The 19,079-nt window shown below is 39.7% G+C and overlaps 1 protein-coding gene across 1 annotated transcript in view; it reads right to left on the bottom strand.

Moving 5' to 3' along the window:
• Positions 1–13,845, bottom strand: part of LOC104401470 (methyl-CpG-binding domain protein 5-like) — a 45,150-nt gene extending 31,305 nt beyond the window's left edge. The window contains 4 exon segments of the mRNA XM_010009385.1: positions 2,478–4,616; positions 7,734–7,914; positions 8,581–8,683; positions 13,733–13,845. Coding sequence (XP_010007687.1) covers positions 2,478–4,616; positions 7,734–7,914; positions 8,581–8,683; positions 13,733–13,845 — 2,536 coding nt within the window.
• Positions 13,846–19,079: the final 5,234 nt, after the last annotated feature.

Below are 19,079 nucleotides of genomic sequence, written 5' to 3'. Positions count from 1 at the left end.
AAACTAAAGAAACAAAGCCCTTCAGTAGTGAGGAACAGAATATACACAACTCTTTCTAGTCTTTGCCTACAAAGGACTACCACTTGTCATTTAGCTAAGAAAAGAAGTGTCAGTTTAAGGCTCTATAATTATATTGCTATAATTCTATCAGGTATCACACCAGGGTATCAGAAATATCCTTCTGTAGAAAACCCACAGCAGAAGTTTCTAGGTGGGGTTATATACATGTTACTCTCTTCCTGTATTTATGAGAACTGAATTGGCTGTTTATGTTGAAACCCTTCTTCATGGGGCTTTGACACATGCACAGATTTGTTCTGTTGCATCTGTCTTCTCAGGAAGAAATCCAGCCTGCCTTAAGACAAGGACTGGCAATACAGGCAAAGGCTCTGACTGACTAGCATAGAAATGCCGAGCACTTCCATCAAGCCAAAGGCAGCCTTCACACATGGTCCCAGCTACCGCCATACCAGAGCCAAGCATGGCTGGGTCAGTGACGGACCAGGAACAAGACCCTGTATGGGAATGAACCTGGGTTCTTGTTCTCAGAAGCCCACTTTAATAGTCTTTAAGCGACATTTTATTGATAACTTTAATGTAATGTAAAAATCCTCTTGATCTTGAACCTTTTCAACCCTTACCCCGCATGGGGTGAATTACTACTGCTCAGCTTCTTGACGGTAACTGCTGACACACAGGCTCTTATCTCACATAACGTTCAGTCCTTTCTATTCTCTGGAGGGCAAGTTGACGGTAGTCCAATGCTTCAATAATACTGCAGTGGTCGGATGGGGCTTTTAGAAACTTGGTCTAGTGAAAGGTGTCCCTGCCTGTAGCACAGCGGCTGGAACTAGATGATCTTTAAGATCCCTTCCAACCCAAACTGTTCTATGACTCTGTGAATTCAGAAGAACCCATATATACCAGTGGTCCCCACTGAACTCAACACAGGTGGAAACCCAAAGAGTTCCTGCTAAAGGAATTTTGTAGTATGCTTAGTGGGACAGGAAAGTAAGCTCCTAAGGCAGACCCAGATCTTCGTTCTGTTCAGAAGAGAGTACTGTCTCAGAAGAGACAGACTATAGCAGGAAATGCTCCTCTTTGACAGCATAAGGCAAAACAGCCATGCAAGGATTAACAGCTGCTTGCCTGCAACACAAACCACCAATATAGCTAAGGAAAAAAAGATTACTCTTTTTCATCAGGAATGGAGAAAACCCCTTAGAAATCGTCAGAAACTGTGACCAGCATAATATTACAAAATTATTTTTATATAATTCTATCCTGTATTTTAAAGAATAAGCAGCTCTCCTGGAGGTAGCTCAGGAATACACATCAGGTTCTTTCCTGGGCTAATGAGAGAGATAGTTTGCATGCTTACAGTGACTTTCATTTGACCTGATGTAGTTTAGCTGTGACTGTATTAAACACGCTTTGCAAGTTAACCAAGCTGAAATATCAAATGTAAGTTTTCTTTCTGGTTAAGAAATTAACACAGTAGCATCTTTCGAAACTGCATCCTTTGTTCAACCAGCAGTAGTTAAACAAAATACACACTTTTGACCTATGTCATTTTTATCTTTAACAGCACAGAGATAGGAATAGCAGCATACCTATTTCCTTTCCAAGTTGTCACTGATGGACAAACCAGGAAATCTCTTTCTACACACCTTTAACTGAATACAGTTTATTCAACCACTTAATTACCAGCTTAGTAAAATCATCATGTTAAAGGCAAACAAAGATGCAGCAAAATTTTTCACTATGAGTGTGGTGTGACACTTGGAACAGGTTGCCCAGAGGAAGCTGTGGCTGCTCCATCCCTGGCAGTGTTCAAGGCCAGGTTGGACAGGGCTTTGAGCAACCTGGTCTAGTGCAAGGTGTCCCTGCCCATGGCGGGGGGGGGGTTGGAACTAGATGTTCCTTAAGGTCCCTTCCAATCCAAACCATTCTATGATTCCTCTGTGCTTTCCTTGAAAAGAGTTACTTTGTCAGCTTTTGCACTAGTATGTGCTCCCATCTCCGGTAACACCAACTCTTTAATGAAAGCAGTAAAGAACACATGTATAGCCTGGACACAGGCGGCCATGGCATTCTACAGTTGAAGTAGCAGGGCATACTGCAAAAAAACCCCCCAGTTTATTTGGGCAAGTGACTAAAGCTGTGGTCTGAGTATGTACAAAAGCGCATGGACTTTACTTACGCAGAGTGTGTAGAAGTTAATAGAAGCAACAGTTGTCACAGGAAGGAGGCCAGGATGATTTTGTTCAGAGAAAGGGAGATGTATTTTAGTCTACCACTGTTTTTTACTTGTTTTATTTTTGAGGATCTGGATATCAGCATAGAACAGGCATACTTTACACATTGGTGAACCCAAGTTTAAAAAAGTAGATATGTAAGAGGAACCCATTTAAAAAAAGTCATCATATATTCCCAATCAGTCAAACATAGGGGTATCCTTTTAGAAGGAAACGTACCTGTTTCAGGACTTGTTTGATTACAGCTGCTAACAATGCTGTTTGGTATCACTGGAGTGGAGGATGCCTGGATTCTTGACTGAGGTGGGTTTGGATGTAATGAATTTCCTAAAGCCATTCCTGACTGACTGAGCATCCCACAGTTCCCACTAGCCTGCATCTGATTTATTAAACCTGCAAGATGGTTGGTTGTGCCTGGGCTAGTACCGTGGACAAAGTTAGTGTTTGTGTTCTGGCAGTGCACACCTTCCCCTCGCAAGGGTAAACTCTGTGCCAGTGAGTTCTGGAGACTGCCAGAGTTCATACTGGTGTCTGCAAAATGTATCTGGTTACCAGAGCAAGGTAAAGCAGTATTTGAGCTCCCACAACTGGTGGTACTATTGCTGCTCATGTGAGAGCTTTGACAACTCATGGACTGAAGTAGCTGGGACATAGAACTGATGGGAAAGGAGCTTTGACTTTGCTTTCTTATCAAATCAGATCCAGCTTTGGAAACTCCAGAACTGTCCAACTGAGACTGTCTTAGCAAACTCAACACCGTGGTGGTTGGCTGCTTTCTTTTTCTCAGAGGATCTTTTTGCTGAGACATCAATTTATCTCTCAGTGCTGCTCGGCCACTTTGCCCTTCAGTCGTTGGTAGAAGCACACTGGCAGCAGGAGGGAACATGGTATTTAAAGTGCTATGTCCTTCGTTGTTGCCTCCACTGGCAACAGGTCCAGAATTGCTACTGCTGTTATTGTTGTTACCAGCAAGTTTATTTTGATTTGCTAGCTGTGCTTTGGCTGCTGCTGAGAGTAAACTGCTTGCTGGAAAAGAGGCAGCATTGTGCTGGTTCAAGATCTGATTTAAAGGCATTCCCAGCAAACCAGGCTGACTCTTCAAGGAACCACTTCCAGCCGATGCAGTAGAAAAAACTGCATTATTTGGAGGATTTAATACATTACTCATTCCAGCAATTAATGGGTTAGGGATGTCCTTGTATTGATTAAGTCCATCATGCTTGGTGGAAGGGCTAGATGGCATAGATGGTCTTGGTGACCCTATTGTTGACCTTGGGGACCTGGGAGGAACTTTAATACCGCTACAGGATGACTGTGGTCCTACTGGAGGCAGCAGGAAATTTCCATGATCTGATGATGTGGAAGAAGAACGTGATCTTTGGGGAGAAGCCTCGATCCTTCCAATCCCAGATCCCATCATATGAACTGGGGATGTCACTGGTGAAGGAGAGAGGGAAGTTGAAGCTGAATGCTGAACTCTTTGAACATGACTTCCATGGTTCATGTGACCAGGTTTTACAGTTGGCAAAGGAAGATTACTTGGCAAAGGGACGACAGCAGGAGGCATGCTTACATTCATCACAGGTACCTGAGAGTGGACATTTGAATGGAAAGTAGTTGGGTTAATGATAACAGGATTCTGATTTACTGGTTTGCTAGGAATAGGGTCAAGTATGCCAAGCGGATCCTTTTCCGATGTTAATGGCTTTTTCTGAAGAGCACAAGAAGGTGGTGGAGGAGGTGGGGGTGGACCTTGGGGTGGTTTATGGTGAAACATTGCTCGTGGTATTTCCATACCAGTTGAAAAATTACACATGGGTTTTTTCATTACTGGGCTTTTCGTGGTCAAGGTTGGGGAAAGAGGTATATTAGTCCTTCCAGCCATTGCACAGGATGACTGTATGGGAGAACCATGTAGCATTACTGATGGTGGAGACAGAGGTGTCCTGTTCATGTGAATAGGACTAGAGTTGGGTGCTCCATGAAAATTGGGATTGTTCCTTGTGAAAACATCAGGGCTTCCAAGTGGGTCAGTCCTAGGAGAGATTGAGCCATCTCCGTATATCTGTGATCCTGATGAAGCTGGACTGGGCATCCCACCGTGACTGCCACGATACGGAGACTTCTGTCCAAGTTCATTACTACCCAATCTCTGCCTAGGATAGACAGAATGAAGTTCTTGTTGCTGGCTTCCAGCCATTTCTTGCACATAAAGCCTACCCATGGCATTAGATGCCCCTATCATCAACTTGAAAGGAGTCTTACATTCTGGCATCACAGAATTTGTAATTCCTTCATGTGATTTATTCCTTATTGATCTTGGAGTTGCTGCTCGAGTAGGAACTACTGGAGTTGCACCTGATATTAAAAACACAACAGTTACTGTTTTGAAATCTGGTATCACACATTTCAGTGAAAAACTGCTGTGTGTGAAAATATTCATAAAAGCTAGAAACCCTTCTGGCTAAACTTTTGCTTCAACAGAAATAATACCTAAATCACCAAGCAGTTGTGGAACGGTGCATGCTACCCTACTATACAGTATAGAGCTTAATTCCCATATAAAGACTGCATAAATATGGACACCTTTACATCTTTTTCCTTCCCTTTTGTCTTTTCTTTCTAACCATCATCTCCGGTGTCCTACTCCTGAATCTCCAGCATTACCACTTTGGCTGCTACTCAAAGAGCTGGCAGGTGGTAGGGAAAAGGAGCCTCTGGCACCATCTATTGAATACAGGAGGAACAAAGCCCAACAAGGGTTTAGACTAATTTCTCTTCACCCTACAGAGAAAAGGGTCCTGCCCTAAATGCTGTCCCTGGTGAGGATGAATGGGAAGCTGTCCCATACGACTTTGGCCCAGATTTGTACTCAGCAAAGGACTTAATTGCAGAGACTGAAGAGACCGTGGCTCTGCAAGGCAGGATGCAGCTTCTCTGGCTGCTCCACATCACCTGCTGGTACCAAGGGCACTGAGTTCCAGTCCTCAGAGTTAATCTGTTCCTGGGAACCGCCTTGCTAAAAAGGTGAGGACGTATGTTATATCGTATCTTGCATTTCTTTACTGAATTACGGCTTTTCCTGCAGTTTCTGCAATTAGCTTTGCTTGAGGTGAAGACACTAAATTTAAGAAGGGACTCGACTCTATACGTTTGTTTTCAGAAGAAAGGCCTTGGGGATATTTGCGTATGCAGACATATGAACCCCTCTACAGTAGAAAAAATTCCTGTAAATCCCAGTTTTGAGACTAGACCTTCCTACAACCAGAAGACCACTATCGTTTCCTGCCCACTAGTATCAGTGTTATTTAAAAAGATTTTTTTCCCCAACATTTTACTTTAAGAACACCATCACAAGCAGCTCCAAGCCTGGTGGACTTTCTGCCAGGTTTTGCTGCTCTGGGAATTTGTAATTTGGTTTGGAGTACTTGGCATGCAGCCTCTGAATATGCAAACTTAAACTTGAATAACCAGTTGAAGATTTCATGTTCAAGTGAATTCAGAGGTGCCTTTAAATTCCTCTACTCTCAAGAATCCAATTCCCTTCTTTCCTTCAGACTGGCCATAGAGGACAGATGGCACTGACAATCCTCCCTTCATCCTGTTTGCTCAACCAGATACATCATGACAGAAACAAACATACTAACTTTCCCAAAATACAACCAATCTCTTTTAGGGGACAAACTTCAAGACTGAACTGCAAAACAAAATATGTATGAGAACCTTCACCTTGAATGCTGGACCTAAGCATATGGACAAAAGTAAGTGTGCATAAATGAAGAGACATTTTGTTTCAAAAGCCGATTTATAGGGAAATTTCCTTCATTGCTTAGTTCGCAAGATTCTGATCAACAGAGAAAGACCATATAAATGCGACCCATGTCTTTAATATATAGCTGGGTTTACCTCCTTAATTTTGCTAACTTAAAAAAAAAAAGTAATTTAAGTATGACTCAAAGAATAAAAAAAATAAAGAAAGTGCACAGTAATTTGGAAAACTGCACTGATAGTTAAAAAAATGCACTGCAAAGAACAATTTAAACAAAGTTTTAAAACAAAAAATAGCAATCTGAAAATGCAAGAGCACATCAGTACTACAAGCAGCACTGGTTTCTTAGCATTGTCTCTGTATCTGAAATATATTATTTATTTTTATGCTCTTAAAATTTTCCACTTCGAAGTCAAGCTACAAAGCGGCGAGCAATTAGCCAGCTATTACTACAGCAATATAGGGGTGCAAAAGAACTGTCAGATTATCATGGACCATTTCCCAGAAGTTGTGTGTATCAGAGTATATAACCATAAACTTTCCAAGATCTGTCTTAAAAGTAACCTTCGCACCTTTGTCCTAACCATTTGGATTTGTAAGACTACTTCAGAACCTTTTCTTGTAATCCTTATAAAGTACCTAATTTTCAGTTGAAGTTTCTATGCAACTCTGGTTTTGTAGCTATTTCTTTCAGTGCTAACTTTGTCTGTTAGCTTAAGTAGCTTTATTTCTGAAGTGATTCTCCTGATGCTGTTATTGACAGGAACCATATCTCCTTTCAGCCACCACTTTGCTACGTTGAACAAGCTAAACACTTTTAGATGACTTCCATAAACAGGTTTTGCAGTTCACTAAGAGCAAAGCCTCTGCTCTATTTCAGTTTGAGTGCCACTACCAAGAACAGCAGTGCAGGAAGGCAGTACACATCCAACAGCATTTGTACTTCTCTTCGAGTCACATTGATCTGCACTATACTGCCATCTGGTACTGCTCACAGGCATCTTTGATCAGCTACTATACCTAGGTCTTCTTTCTCAATAATTTACAGCTAATAGTTTTTTTCACTAGTCCCCAGGTGAATAACCTTACAATTAACAGGATTTGTTGCTATACCTTTTCTTTTCACTCCAGGTCTCTATGATCCCCCAGTTTTTCAACATGTTTTGATCTTCTCCTGTTTTGACAATACCTGTCAACTTCATCCCTCAACAAATTGCCTCATTTTTTGTTGATACAGATAATTAAGATGCTAATCCAGGTTGGTCCCCCAAAATAATCCTTCAGAAATTACAGTGGCGATCTTCTCTTACTGTATGTTCTGCCTTGCAGTACAATTTCCCATTTAGTCAAGTCCTTAGCCACATTCTAATCCCTTTATAATCACTTTATTCTGCTTCTCTAATTTCCCATGTGACAGAATATCAGACATATTACAACAGTTCCAAAATATGAGAGCTAATGTATTTTCTTTGTCTAGAACAATCTGATATCTTTTCCAAGAAAACCATGCTCTTAAGTCTGGGCTGACCTGCTTTTTAGACTCATTTTCTAACCACCTACGTCCCTCTAATTACTACCTCAATTTTTAACATGAGTCTGTTTACTATTTCACTCATAGATACATTAGACTTTAGGAGGTGGTTCTGCACAGTAATTACATATATTTAAAATCAACTAATTTAATGATTCCGCATGGTTTTACTTACTTGTTCCACCACCAGGACTAGTTAAAACTAGTGAAGGATGTGGTGCTTCCATGCTTTTATGAAGTGTAGCCACAGCAATAATTTTCCTTTTATGTATGCATAGTTTGGTGACATCTTCATCTGCCTTAACATCTTCAGCAGTTCTTTGCTTCACAGCAGCTCCAGGATCAAAATTAAAGACCTGAGAGTAAAAATTCCAAGGTTTAAAATACTCATTAGACGTAGCAAACTCACCAAGTATAGCTAAACCAAAAATTTTACACAGAATTAAATTTGCCATTGTTCTGTAGAGCTATCTGACTGCTCCTACACTGCCCAAGAGACAACTTTATAGTGCATTTCAAGATTATAAATAAAAAGTGAATATAAGTAAGCAAGCAGAGTCATGGAAGTTGTCATCTAGCAACAGAACTTTAACACTCCTCAGGATAAAGAGTATGGAAGAAAAGAGAAGGGACCATGCGGGTGTGAGACTGCTCTGTGATTAAGAAGAAAAGTTTACAATTTGTATATAGAATATAAAATTGTGAAGCTGATACTGAAGCTATCACGTAAGTCAGTGTTTTACTCTGATTCTCTGTGTTAACATGATGCTGCTGACGGTAGGTTTCCAGTTTAATAGTAAAATCTTCAAACACCAGAAAACTTGAGTCAGATGTTTTCCATGAGGGAAAAAAGGCAGAGGGGAGATTAATTTTTGGTAAATTTTATGGTAAATCTTTGGGTATATACCATTCATCTCATTTCATATATATAATCTGAACAAAGACTAAGTCATGGCATAGCACATCAACTGACATAGCTCGTAAGGATTATAGTAGAGATCCATAATGATGTTTCTCTTTACCTTGGGAAGAACAAGAGGACATTCTAGGCCACACTTGCATGTTCCATCACTCAGCAAGTAAGTCTTCACCTGCTCCAAGCAGGATAACAAAGACCCACTGGGACTGTAAAGGAATAGAAATGATGAATATAAGCTATTTGATACATCATGACTTCTACTTACCATCCTAACAGCTCACATACAGAGCTGTGTTTATGATAATGCAGCTAAGATTTTGTATGTTTTTTATAGTACTTGTTGCTTTTAGTCAAGAACTGAGATGATACTTACCAAAACAGCCCCCCAAAACCACATTTTAAAGGAAGATTTTACTACAGAAAACCAAACACAGCAAATGCAGAAAAAAAAGAAACTCAGATTATTGATATTTAATATTCACACTAAAGCCCTGCTTGAAAGCCTTAACTACTGCTTAACTACACTAAGGTTACTTTTCTCCCTCCTCTCTCCTACTAAGCATAACACAGGCAGCGTGCAGTCCCCATGGACCTCCTTCCGTTCTATCACACCACTGCAGTTCCATGAAGGCATGACACTCATCTGTATTTTTTAGGACTGGGACCTCGTTTAAAAAGAAAAAAAGCACAAAAGTGTGTTTCAAGAAGTATGAGAAAAGACATACAGAACACAGTAACAACACCTGTTGTGGTCGTGTCTCTTAGTTGCATAAACAGTTTGATTTCATTCAGCTAAAATTTCAACCCTCTCACTGAAAGTGAGAAATACTATACCAAGAAGCCAGTCCAGTGAGTTTCTGATAAACTGCACTTGGATTTCGCTAACTCCCACCAGAAAATCATTATCTTCACATCCAAAAATAGGACACTGGAAATTCTGTTATGGCAAAATCACTAATTCATAAGATGAAAAAAGTTCTCATATCACAAGCCTCTAACTTCCAGATTGCTCTTTATTACTTGGTCATCTAAGCTGTTTATCAGGGAAAGAATACAGTAATACATGAGGATAGCTAAAACACTGGTTCTTAATGGAAGCTGTAAATAGCTCTTATTTTAACAAAAACAACTTCAGTGGAATGGTTTGGATCATGAAAAAAGAGTCAAAATTCCAAACTATGACAAACTTTCTTAAAACCCAATATATAAACACCTAATTCTGCCTAAGAACTAAGTCACATGTAAAGCAACATCTGCAAGTGACATTTAAAGTTATGACAACAGTTCAAATAAGTAATTTATTTGCCTGACTTTACAGGCAAATAAACTGACTTGAAATATTTATTTCAGAGAGAACTGCCCAGGTCAATGTGTAATAATGACAGTTCTGTGGGTAAGCAAGATAAGGCTAAGCTGGATAAGGCTTTGAGCAACCTGGTCCAGTGGAAGAAGGTGTCCCTGACAGTAGAAGAGGGGTTGGAACTGGATGATCTTCAAGGTGCCTTCCACCCCAAACCATTCTACGATTCTACAGTAAAAGAGCAATCTAAAAATAATGCTACAGATATGAAGCAATAGGTCAGAAAGTCACCTTCCCAGTCTTAAGCTGAAATACTTGGGGAGCAGGGGGAAATAACTTTTTATTTTTCTGTATTTTCATTTCAGCTACAAACTAGTTAAACCGCGATGCTACCATTATCATATTTTAACTCAGTGAGTGTCATTTGTTCTCCACAGGTCTGCATTTCCAGCACTGGCTGATCACTTAGGGCCTTCCCAGCCTGCCCTGACTATACACACAGGAGCAACTGCTCACCCTAGGCAAGGTCCACGCTTGAAGATGTAACAGCTTTCCATGGGAGAAACTCAGATTGGCATTTGCTCTACACTATCCCATCTACATGCAAAATCTTTACAGATACTTTCTGTGACACTCAAAAAACTCATGTTAAAAGGTGTCCCTGGGAATATGCTCTGGAGTCAGGATGGCATTTTATTTGCATTGGTGTAACAGGATGACTGAGCAGCAAGAGCAAAGCTACACCATCAGAGTTCATTTTGCCCCCCTCTATTCCTAGAGTAAAGCAATTTTAAATATCCTTCATTTGTGTGTGGTTTGCCTAGGCACACATTCAATGCCCTGACCATCAGTGGGTGGAAGGGAAAGTTGGGATACGTACCCTTACCAGAAGAGCACAGATCAGACCAGCCCACTAAATCTGTGGCATGTGGGATTCAGCATTCCTACTGTACATATACCATAGAATGGTTTGGGTTGGAAGGGACCTTAAAGCTCATTCTAGTTCCAACTCCCCTGCCATGGGCAGGGACACCTTCCACTAGACCAGGTTGCTCAAAGCCCCATCCAACGTGGCCTTGAACACTGCCAGGGATGGGGCAGCCACAGCTTCTCTGGGCAACCTGTGCCAGAGCCTTAACACCCTCACAGGGAAGAATTTCTTCCTAATATCTCATCTAAATCTATCCCCTTTCAGTTGAAAGCCATGCATATATGTGTGGTTATTTGTTCACAAGAATCAACAAAATTTTAGAAAGGCCTTGTTCCGGGAGAGACCTATGTAATCGCAAAGTATCTTCTGCGTGCATAAATTTCCTCACGCCCCTATACTGGAAGGGGTAATCCATAGCTTCCCTTGTAAGAAACAGCTTTTTTCAGAGTTTAGGTAATCCAGAAGTTTTAGGCCTCCCAAAAACCCAAGAAAGAGCAAATGATAAGATATATTAGGATCTGTTACTGGCAGTTGTGGTATCTGTTCCTGTTATTAAAGTGCTTTTCTCAGTTTATTCCACCGATGACCTCATGAACAGTAAGCTGAAGAAAAGATTTAGGTGCTACTTTAAGGCAGCAGCACTGTTTTACGTAGAATATCACGGAGACTCAATTCAGTGCTTTTATCAGGTAATCAAAACTAGTTAATTAATGGGTATAATCCAAAGCAACTGTTGACAGTTGATAGAAAAGTGTGCACGCTTTATAAGGAAGCATAACTAGAATGAGTGCCTATTCAGCTGAGATCATCTATTTTAGTTAAAGCATGTCAGATCTTAATAGATAGACTAATTTTCCCCTGGACAGCTTTTGAGCCAATATTGTTTGGCCTTTCATTCTTTCAATAAATGCTGTGCATATTTTCAGGGTGGCTGTTCCTTCAGAAGCAGCACTGGAGCACGTTACCCCGAGAGGCAGTGGAAACCGAATCCACGAAGATGCAGCTGGTGAAACCAAGGGCTGACCTCATCAAGTGCTGCGCGTGCTCCATGTCAAGCAGGACGTTAGATTATTTGACTTCCATCCTTTCCAGCTAACATATCCTACCGTGTGACTTCCACCAAACAAGAATGTAAGAGTTGTGGACCATGCTAAGCAACTTTTCTTAATCAGAAGGGCTTACAGAAGGCAACCAGGAAATTAACCATTGGATTCATGGGCAAAACTAGGGAAGAGGGCAGAAATAATACCAGCTCCCCCAAGCTGAAAAAGGTAACTGGTAAACTCAATTAATAGGCTCAACAAGAATAAAACCAGTGTTTTCTGTAAGATGATTCAGAACAGAAATATTAAGAAAGTCCCCCTGAACAAAGAGAACATATAAAAAAAAAAAAGATACAAAAGCAAGTAACTGTCAGAATTATATTAACATTTACTAATTTATAAAAATGTAAGACACATGCTTGAAGAACCAGCTGTAAGAAGCAGTAGCCTGCTTCTTACAGCTGTAGAAAATGAAGTTCAAAAGCGGGCAGGATCATCGGGTATATAAAAATACCAAAGCATTTTATGTCCCGATGCTTTGCATACTTAGATGGTAGGGAAAAAAAAAAACCCAACCAACCAACAACTTTGTCTTTCTCATTGATTTTTAACTAAGGCAGAGGCCCAGTAAATTATAGCTGTAATGAGAAATACAAGGGGAAGGTGATTCATCGTTGACATGCATATCACTGACATGGATTTTGTTTGATTCTGCTAATTGAGAATATAAACAAGAAACACTGGAATGCATTTGATCTTTTATGGTAGTTTAGTGCAGAATTGGCGTATGCTTTGACTCCTTAAAGAATTTTGTATTGGTAATAAATAAAATGTTGTGAAGAAGTGGTTATTTTAATCACAGACTAGTGGAATAAGATTAAGCAAATAACAGACTGATAATCATTTAGAATTCTGTGATGTAAACCTGATGTACCCACGTTTTGTTAAAGCTTTGATCTTTCTTCCAACAACATTTAATTTATAGTCTCTTTGTCTGAACACATTAATTTAATAGTAATTTCAATGCATTTCTTTGTGACTGTTCCAGGGAGAAGCAAAAAACCCCAAACCAATAAGATAACAAAATAAACAAATAAAATACTTTAAACTTTGCATCTAGGCTTGTGTTCCTGTCTTTTCCACATGAAAAATGTGGGGAATCCATAGAATTAAGTCTTGCTGGAGAACATCAGTGTTAGCGGACAAAGGACCTTCACAGGGCATATAAAAAGCGATGTTTTCTGCAGCTACTAAGGAGTTGCACCACTTTAATTTCCTTTCAAAAGAGAGTAAGTAAAACATAAAAATATAATGGAGACCTGGAAGATAAACCCAGAAAAGACTTATTGAAGAGCTACAGACTGTCAGGATAAAGCTGCATGGCACTGCATAAACTCAGCTGAAGGCTTGCTGCTGACAGAAGACAGTCCCACTCTCACTTATCACTCATGAATTGTTTGCATGTCTGATCATGGTGTTGAATTTGACCAGCAAACGCTCTTATAAAAAGCCCATGCTGGTGCAAGGAAAAGGCAATGCCTGTGCATTTGGGAATCAGCAAAAGACAGCAGAGATTTCTCATTGTCTCAGTTGTGGCATATAACTACAACTCTGGTTAGTTTCACTGCAAAAGGTTTGAATAATGAAGATATTAAGTAAGGTTAAATCTGCTACTGCTTAGCTTTAAAACCCGTATGACAATAATAAGTAATAAAGAACTATTCATGCCTAAAGCAAAATGTGTATTATTATCAAATTTTCAAGAACTAGCAAAATTAGATTTCGGACTACATTAAGGGCATGCAAATGGCACAACTGACATAAGTGGACTCCGCTAATATCAGCAGAAAAAATGATCACGTACTTCAAAAAGAACAAGCCCTGAAGTTTCTGAGTACAAAAGATGAGCTGACTAATTTACCACATGTTCTGGCAAAACTACAATGAAAACAAAACCAGTAACCACCTCAGAAAACCTTACCTGATATAGAGCACTCCACTTTGGTCCACCCGTCGCTGCCAACCAACGGGAACTTGCACTGCTGGTGGCCCTCCATCCGTGTCCCCTCCGTCACACTCCTTTCCACCATTCATTTTTCTGTTTCTGTTTATGAGTCTTCAAAGATATCAACAGTAAGATGATATCCTTTTACTACATATCATCATGGCCTCCCAAAGAAGGCCATTCAGTACACCTTTCCCCAAACTGTACAAAGTGCATTGGGAGGCTCCAGCTCAGTTTGAAACCAAGTCCTTAAAAGTGGCCATTTTTGTTAATGAGTCACTTTCCCATTATAATCCACATTAAATATGCAATGTTTAACTCCTTATATATTCATAAGGATGAACTATATAGATAAAAATTAGTGCTTCCAACTTGGGAAAATCATAATTCACCAATCCTTTGTTACCTGTCAGAAAGGAGAATGGGGAAAAGGAGAATTTCTAGTTCAACAGCATGGCTCCAAGCTTGATGACTGTCTAAGATAACTCGTTTTTTGTGAAAGCTTGTCTCATTTTTATAAATATGAGTCAGATCTAATACCTCCAGGTATTATACCCTTTATATGCCACATTCTTTTTGTTTTCTTTTTATCTTCCGTTCATTATCCAAGTTGTCTTCTGGAGTTTCTTTCATGACTCCCTGGCTCCAATAAAACAGCCTGAAAAATACAGATATAGAAAACACATGAGCCATATTCTGAAGTCTTTCAGCCCAGTTCAGTAACTTGGGAGGATGTATACAGCTGCATCCATTTAAAGAGCTTAGAATCAAAATTTTAGATGTCAATGGAACTATCAAAACAAGGTTTAGGGTGAATAAAATCCTGCTAGCATATTCTATTTATATGTGGATGCAACAGAGCTACATCTTAAAAGCTATGAGAGTGCAACTGTTACTAAATAGTTAATGTACAGTTTGGGTGAATTAAGAGATGTATCTTTTAACTGAATAATTTCACATATGCTTCTGTTCAGAATTATCAACAGATGACTAGCTCAATTAATGCCCTTTAAAATTTGTTTATAAAGCTGAATGAATCTAATGTGAAGGGAGATGGTTCTAGGATTCGTAATATCTATAAAAATGGAACCCCCCTGCATTTCGACTAAATTAATCATCTTACAAAAAATTGTATAATAAGGGAAAAGCCAGCATCAATGCACACTCTCAGAATACCTGTGAAGCAATCTTAATATCATAAGTAATAATTCCCTCCATATGACTATACTGTACAAGCAAATCTTCATGAAAGAAGTTCAGAATGATGTAAAACCTGGTGTTCCCCAAAACAGTTTTTCAAGTTGAGTTAAGGTGAGACTTAACTCTTGAGGTGGGATGTTTTATTAAGGCAAGACAAACATGGAATATGAAATTCAAATAGTAAATACTTAAAAAAAAAAATTTCCTAAAACTCAAATGTAAGATGGCACTGATGACTACTGTAATAACAACATTAACAGGCTTTATTTGGAATCTCATGTCAATTCTGTCTTATTCCTAATACTAATGTTATGCTAATATTTCAAAACATAGTAAGTGTTACTATAGACCTGACTGATTTTAATAAGGTTTCTCGAGGTAGAGATGGAACATAAATACTTAGGATCCTAAAACATTTCTGCAACAACAGTACCAACAAGACATTACATTTATATTGAAGTTACAACAGCTCCTTCCTTGAAGGCCACTAAAGGAAGAATACAGAGGCATAAATATAGTCCTCAAAAGTATTCCCGTAAGTACACTTATGCAGTACGTTCTTTTTAGACGTGTTACTTAAAAGTGTCAAGTTCAAAATGCTACATAAAGGAAAAAAAAAGGCCATAGTATTTACAAGAAGGGTGTGGACTAGAAAGGAGCTGGCTGGACATACCTCCTTGTCTAAGGCACTGAAATCTGAAGAAGAGTGTGATTTTCAGAATAATGAGTGTGATTTTCTGCAGGACGAAGCCTTCTAGAACAGCCTGGCACTGTTTTGCAAGGATCTGTTTCAACTTTCTTGTACTCCAGAGCACTCCAATAAGATATAACCCTTGGCCAGCCAAAATTGGGGAAGGGATGAGGAAACAATAATGAGATCCTGCTCGCTGACAACGGTGGGGTGACCGAGTACCAGCTGTGAGGTTATGGTGAATGTTCCTTGCTCTCTCTCCTGTGAAAACAATCTACCCTTTAATCTCTAAATCTGGTGCACAGAAATAGGATTTGGAGAGCACTTGGCAACAGTTCAGGACTCTCACAGGTATTCAGTGTGGAAGTTTTGGCATTTGATCGGTTTTATCCTGATTAAGAAGGTAGCAAATGACGCCTCATCAAAAGTAAGGCAGAATTTACCTTCAGGTTTCAGCATTATTGCTGAATGCTGCATCAGCATTTTTACTGTAGGTCTCGTGTAAGGCTGAAATAGGTACATAATTGCCCTAATATTTTTAAAGAGAATTAACCTTTTGTAATACAGTAAAATCAGAAAATACATATCTAAAATACTGGAAGCACATAGTGCAGAAAGCGTTGCTCGTCTCTTAGCCTAGTCTTGCTGTGGCTCATGTTGCTATTTAGAGCACTTGCGCTGGATCCATTACAAGAAAATAACAGCCACCAATTTCTTCTTTTGCACAAGCAGTGAGAGAGATGCTTTGAAGTAACCTTGTATTTCTACTGGTTCTGCAATGTCTTGCCTCAGCTAACGTCCCATTCCATCACAACCATAATACTTATCATCTAATCAAGATAAACCATTTTTCTGTACTGCATATAGCTTGAAATAGTACTAAAAGAAGCAAAATAATTCACTTTACTTCTTCTTTGGGAAATACTTCAGTATTTTTATTCAGTACAGTGAATTGGAATAAAAATCACAGTATGGTTTGGGTTGGAAGGGACCTTAAAGACAATCTAGTTCTACCCCCCTGCCATAGGCAGGGACACCTTCCACTAGACCAGGCTGCTCAAAGCCCTGTCCAACCTGGCCTTGAACACTGCCAGGGATGGGGCAGCCACAGCTTCTCTGGGCAACTTGTGCCAGCGCCTTACCACCCTCGCAGGGAAGAACTTCCTTCTAATCTAAATCTCCCCTCTGTCAGTTTAAAGCCATTCCTCCTTGTCAAATCTCTACATGTCCTTGTAAAAAGCCCCTCTCTAGCTTTCTGATTGGCCCCTTTAAGCACTGGAAGCTGCTCTAAGTTGTCCCTGGAGCCTTCTCTTCTCCAGGATGAACAAGCCCAGCTCTCTCAGCCTGTCTGAATTGGACAGGTGCTCTAATCCGTGGAGCATCTTCGTGGACTCCTCTGGACTCACTCCAACAGGTCCATGTCCTTATACTGGGGGTCCCAGAGCTGGACACAGTACTTCAGGTGGGGTGTCACCAACATGGAGTAGAGAGGAAGAATCCCCTCCCTTGACCTGCCAGTCTCAAAGCTGGTGATGCAGCCCAGGATTATGGTACGCTTTCTGAGCTGCTTCAATCACATACCTTCTGTCGAAGTTTATTATTTGCATCACTTTTTTCTTGAGGAGTACTAGAGACTAAGGAATTGTAAACTAACACTAGGATTTGAGCAATGTCAAAAATGAGAATGAATCAGAGCACAGGTATGATGATCCATTTTCCATTTTCACCCAGGTACAAAAATACCTCAAGTACCATGCTTACCATAAACAGAAAACAGTGAACTACACTATTCACATCTTCTACATTTGACCATTTATCTTGTAATTTACTGTGCTCCTATGCAAGCTGTGGTCTCTGAGGACACACCAATGTGCCTGTGTGCAATGAATCACATAAAAGGGGGCTAAGCCTTCCTGGAAGCCTCTTAGTACATGGCTAATCAGTGTGTAACTCGCCATGTAGAAATACATAGGTAACTGGCGTGTAACTAGTCATGTTGTATAGGAACACACTCATAGAAGTGAGATTTTTTGACTAAATCCCAGCAGGATTCTGTGCAGATTTCCAGATTTCCACAAACTGCAGGCAATAAAATACCCAGTACATCTGCTAACCATTGCACTTTTCTATCTGGCATTAACGGCAAAAGAAAGAGGTTGCCATTGATGGTTTGGTACTGAAATTCTTCACTAAACCACATGTACAGAGCTGCTATTTTATTTGCATAACACCATAGAAAAATTAAACATAGTACAAGTCTCTCCAAGAAGAGTTAAATCCTCTCAAATCCAATCCATCAAAGGACACCCTCTGCATTTCCCAACAACTGGTTTATCAACCAAGCAATAAAAAGGAGCTAAAGAAGACAGCAGTGAAAAAGAGGATGACAGTTAGGCTGGGTCTGGCTCTTTCTCACCTTAGTGCTGGCATAGGCTCCTTTTACAATATGTTTCATATGATAAGGCAGCCTAGATCCGAAGCTGTAAGTTTAAAGGGACAACTGGAGGGGACAGTGGCACTGCTCTATTAGATTTGGCAAAGTGTTCTGTGATTGAAAAAACATTTAAATCCCAGTAGGGATCAGCCTGACCGTGAATACTCTGACATTCAGAGCATCCATTTGACTATGATTCTATGCTTCTTATCAGTCCAGAACCTTCCAACTCGACTGCAGAATAATCTCATCTCTTGATGTACCACTTTACCCTTCTCCATCAATGTATTCTATCTGAAGTACTTCGGATTGGGATAGAATGTGTTTGGATTTTGGATCAAATCCAAAGTATTCTGGACATTGGACTCTGTCCAAATGCCTGATTTTCATCAACCCATGTAATAAATACCTCTTGTCTGTAATCTCATAACAACTCCAGACAACTCATGTTATCTCACCACAAGTAACACAACTTTCCACATCTAAATCAATTACTTCTTTTTCTGTGCGCCAAGACATGCCGTTTAGATTTGTTTTGCAGTCCAGTTTCATTACAATATGCTTAAAAATATTTCATTGGAGAACTATGCAAAACTATACTGAATTGTTTCCCCCCTTTAGATCCCTCAAGCCCTCCCTCCATGTCTCCTTAATTTTCATATGCTGAAAGCATGTTTTCAATTCTTAATGCAACTGTCTCAATTTTTGAAATGTTGCATTTTAGGAAGCTTCTTTGCACACTCAGCTCTTAATGTTTAACAATTTTTTAGTTAAGTGGTGAAATAGAAAACTTGGTGCAAAGTCAAAAGAAACTTAAATTAGATACTAATAGCATGGATTCAGTTCTGTCATGCGATATGAATACCGATACAACGTTTTTTATTAATAAGGGAATGTAAAGCCAGCTAAGGCAAATTTTGACAGTCTAATATTGCAAAGATGCTCCATTACCTTTTCCTTACATGAACTTCGAAGTATGCCTAACAATCCTATGTTCT

This window comes from Nestor notabilis, unplaced genomic scaffold, assembly GCF_000696875.1.
Source record: "Nestor notabilis isolate BGI_N333 unplaced genomic scaffold, ASM69687v1 scaffold4952, whole genome shotgun sequence".
In the NCBI taxonomy this organism is placed as follows: domain Eukaryota; kingdom Metazoa; phylum Chordata; class Aves; order Psittaciformes; family Psittacidae; genus Nestor; species Nestor notabilis.
The sequence above is the reverse complement of the archived record's forward strand: the minus strand, read 5'-3'. Positions and strand labels throughout refer to the sequence as shown.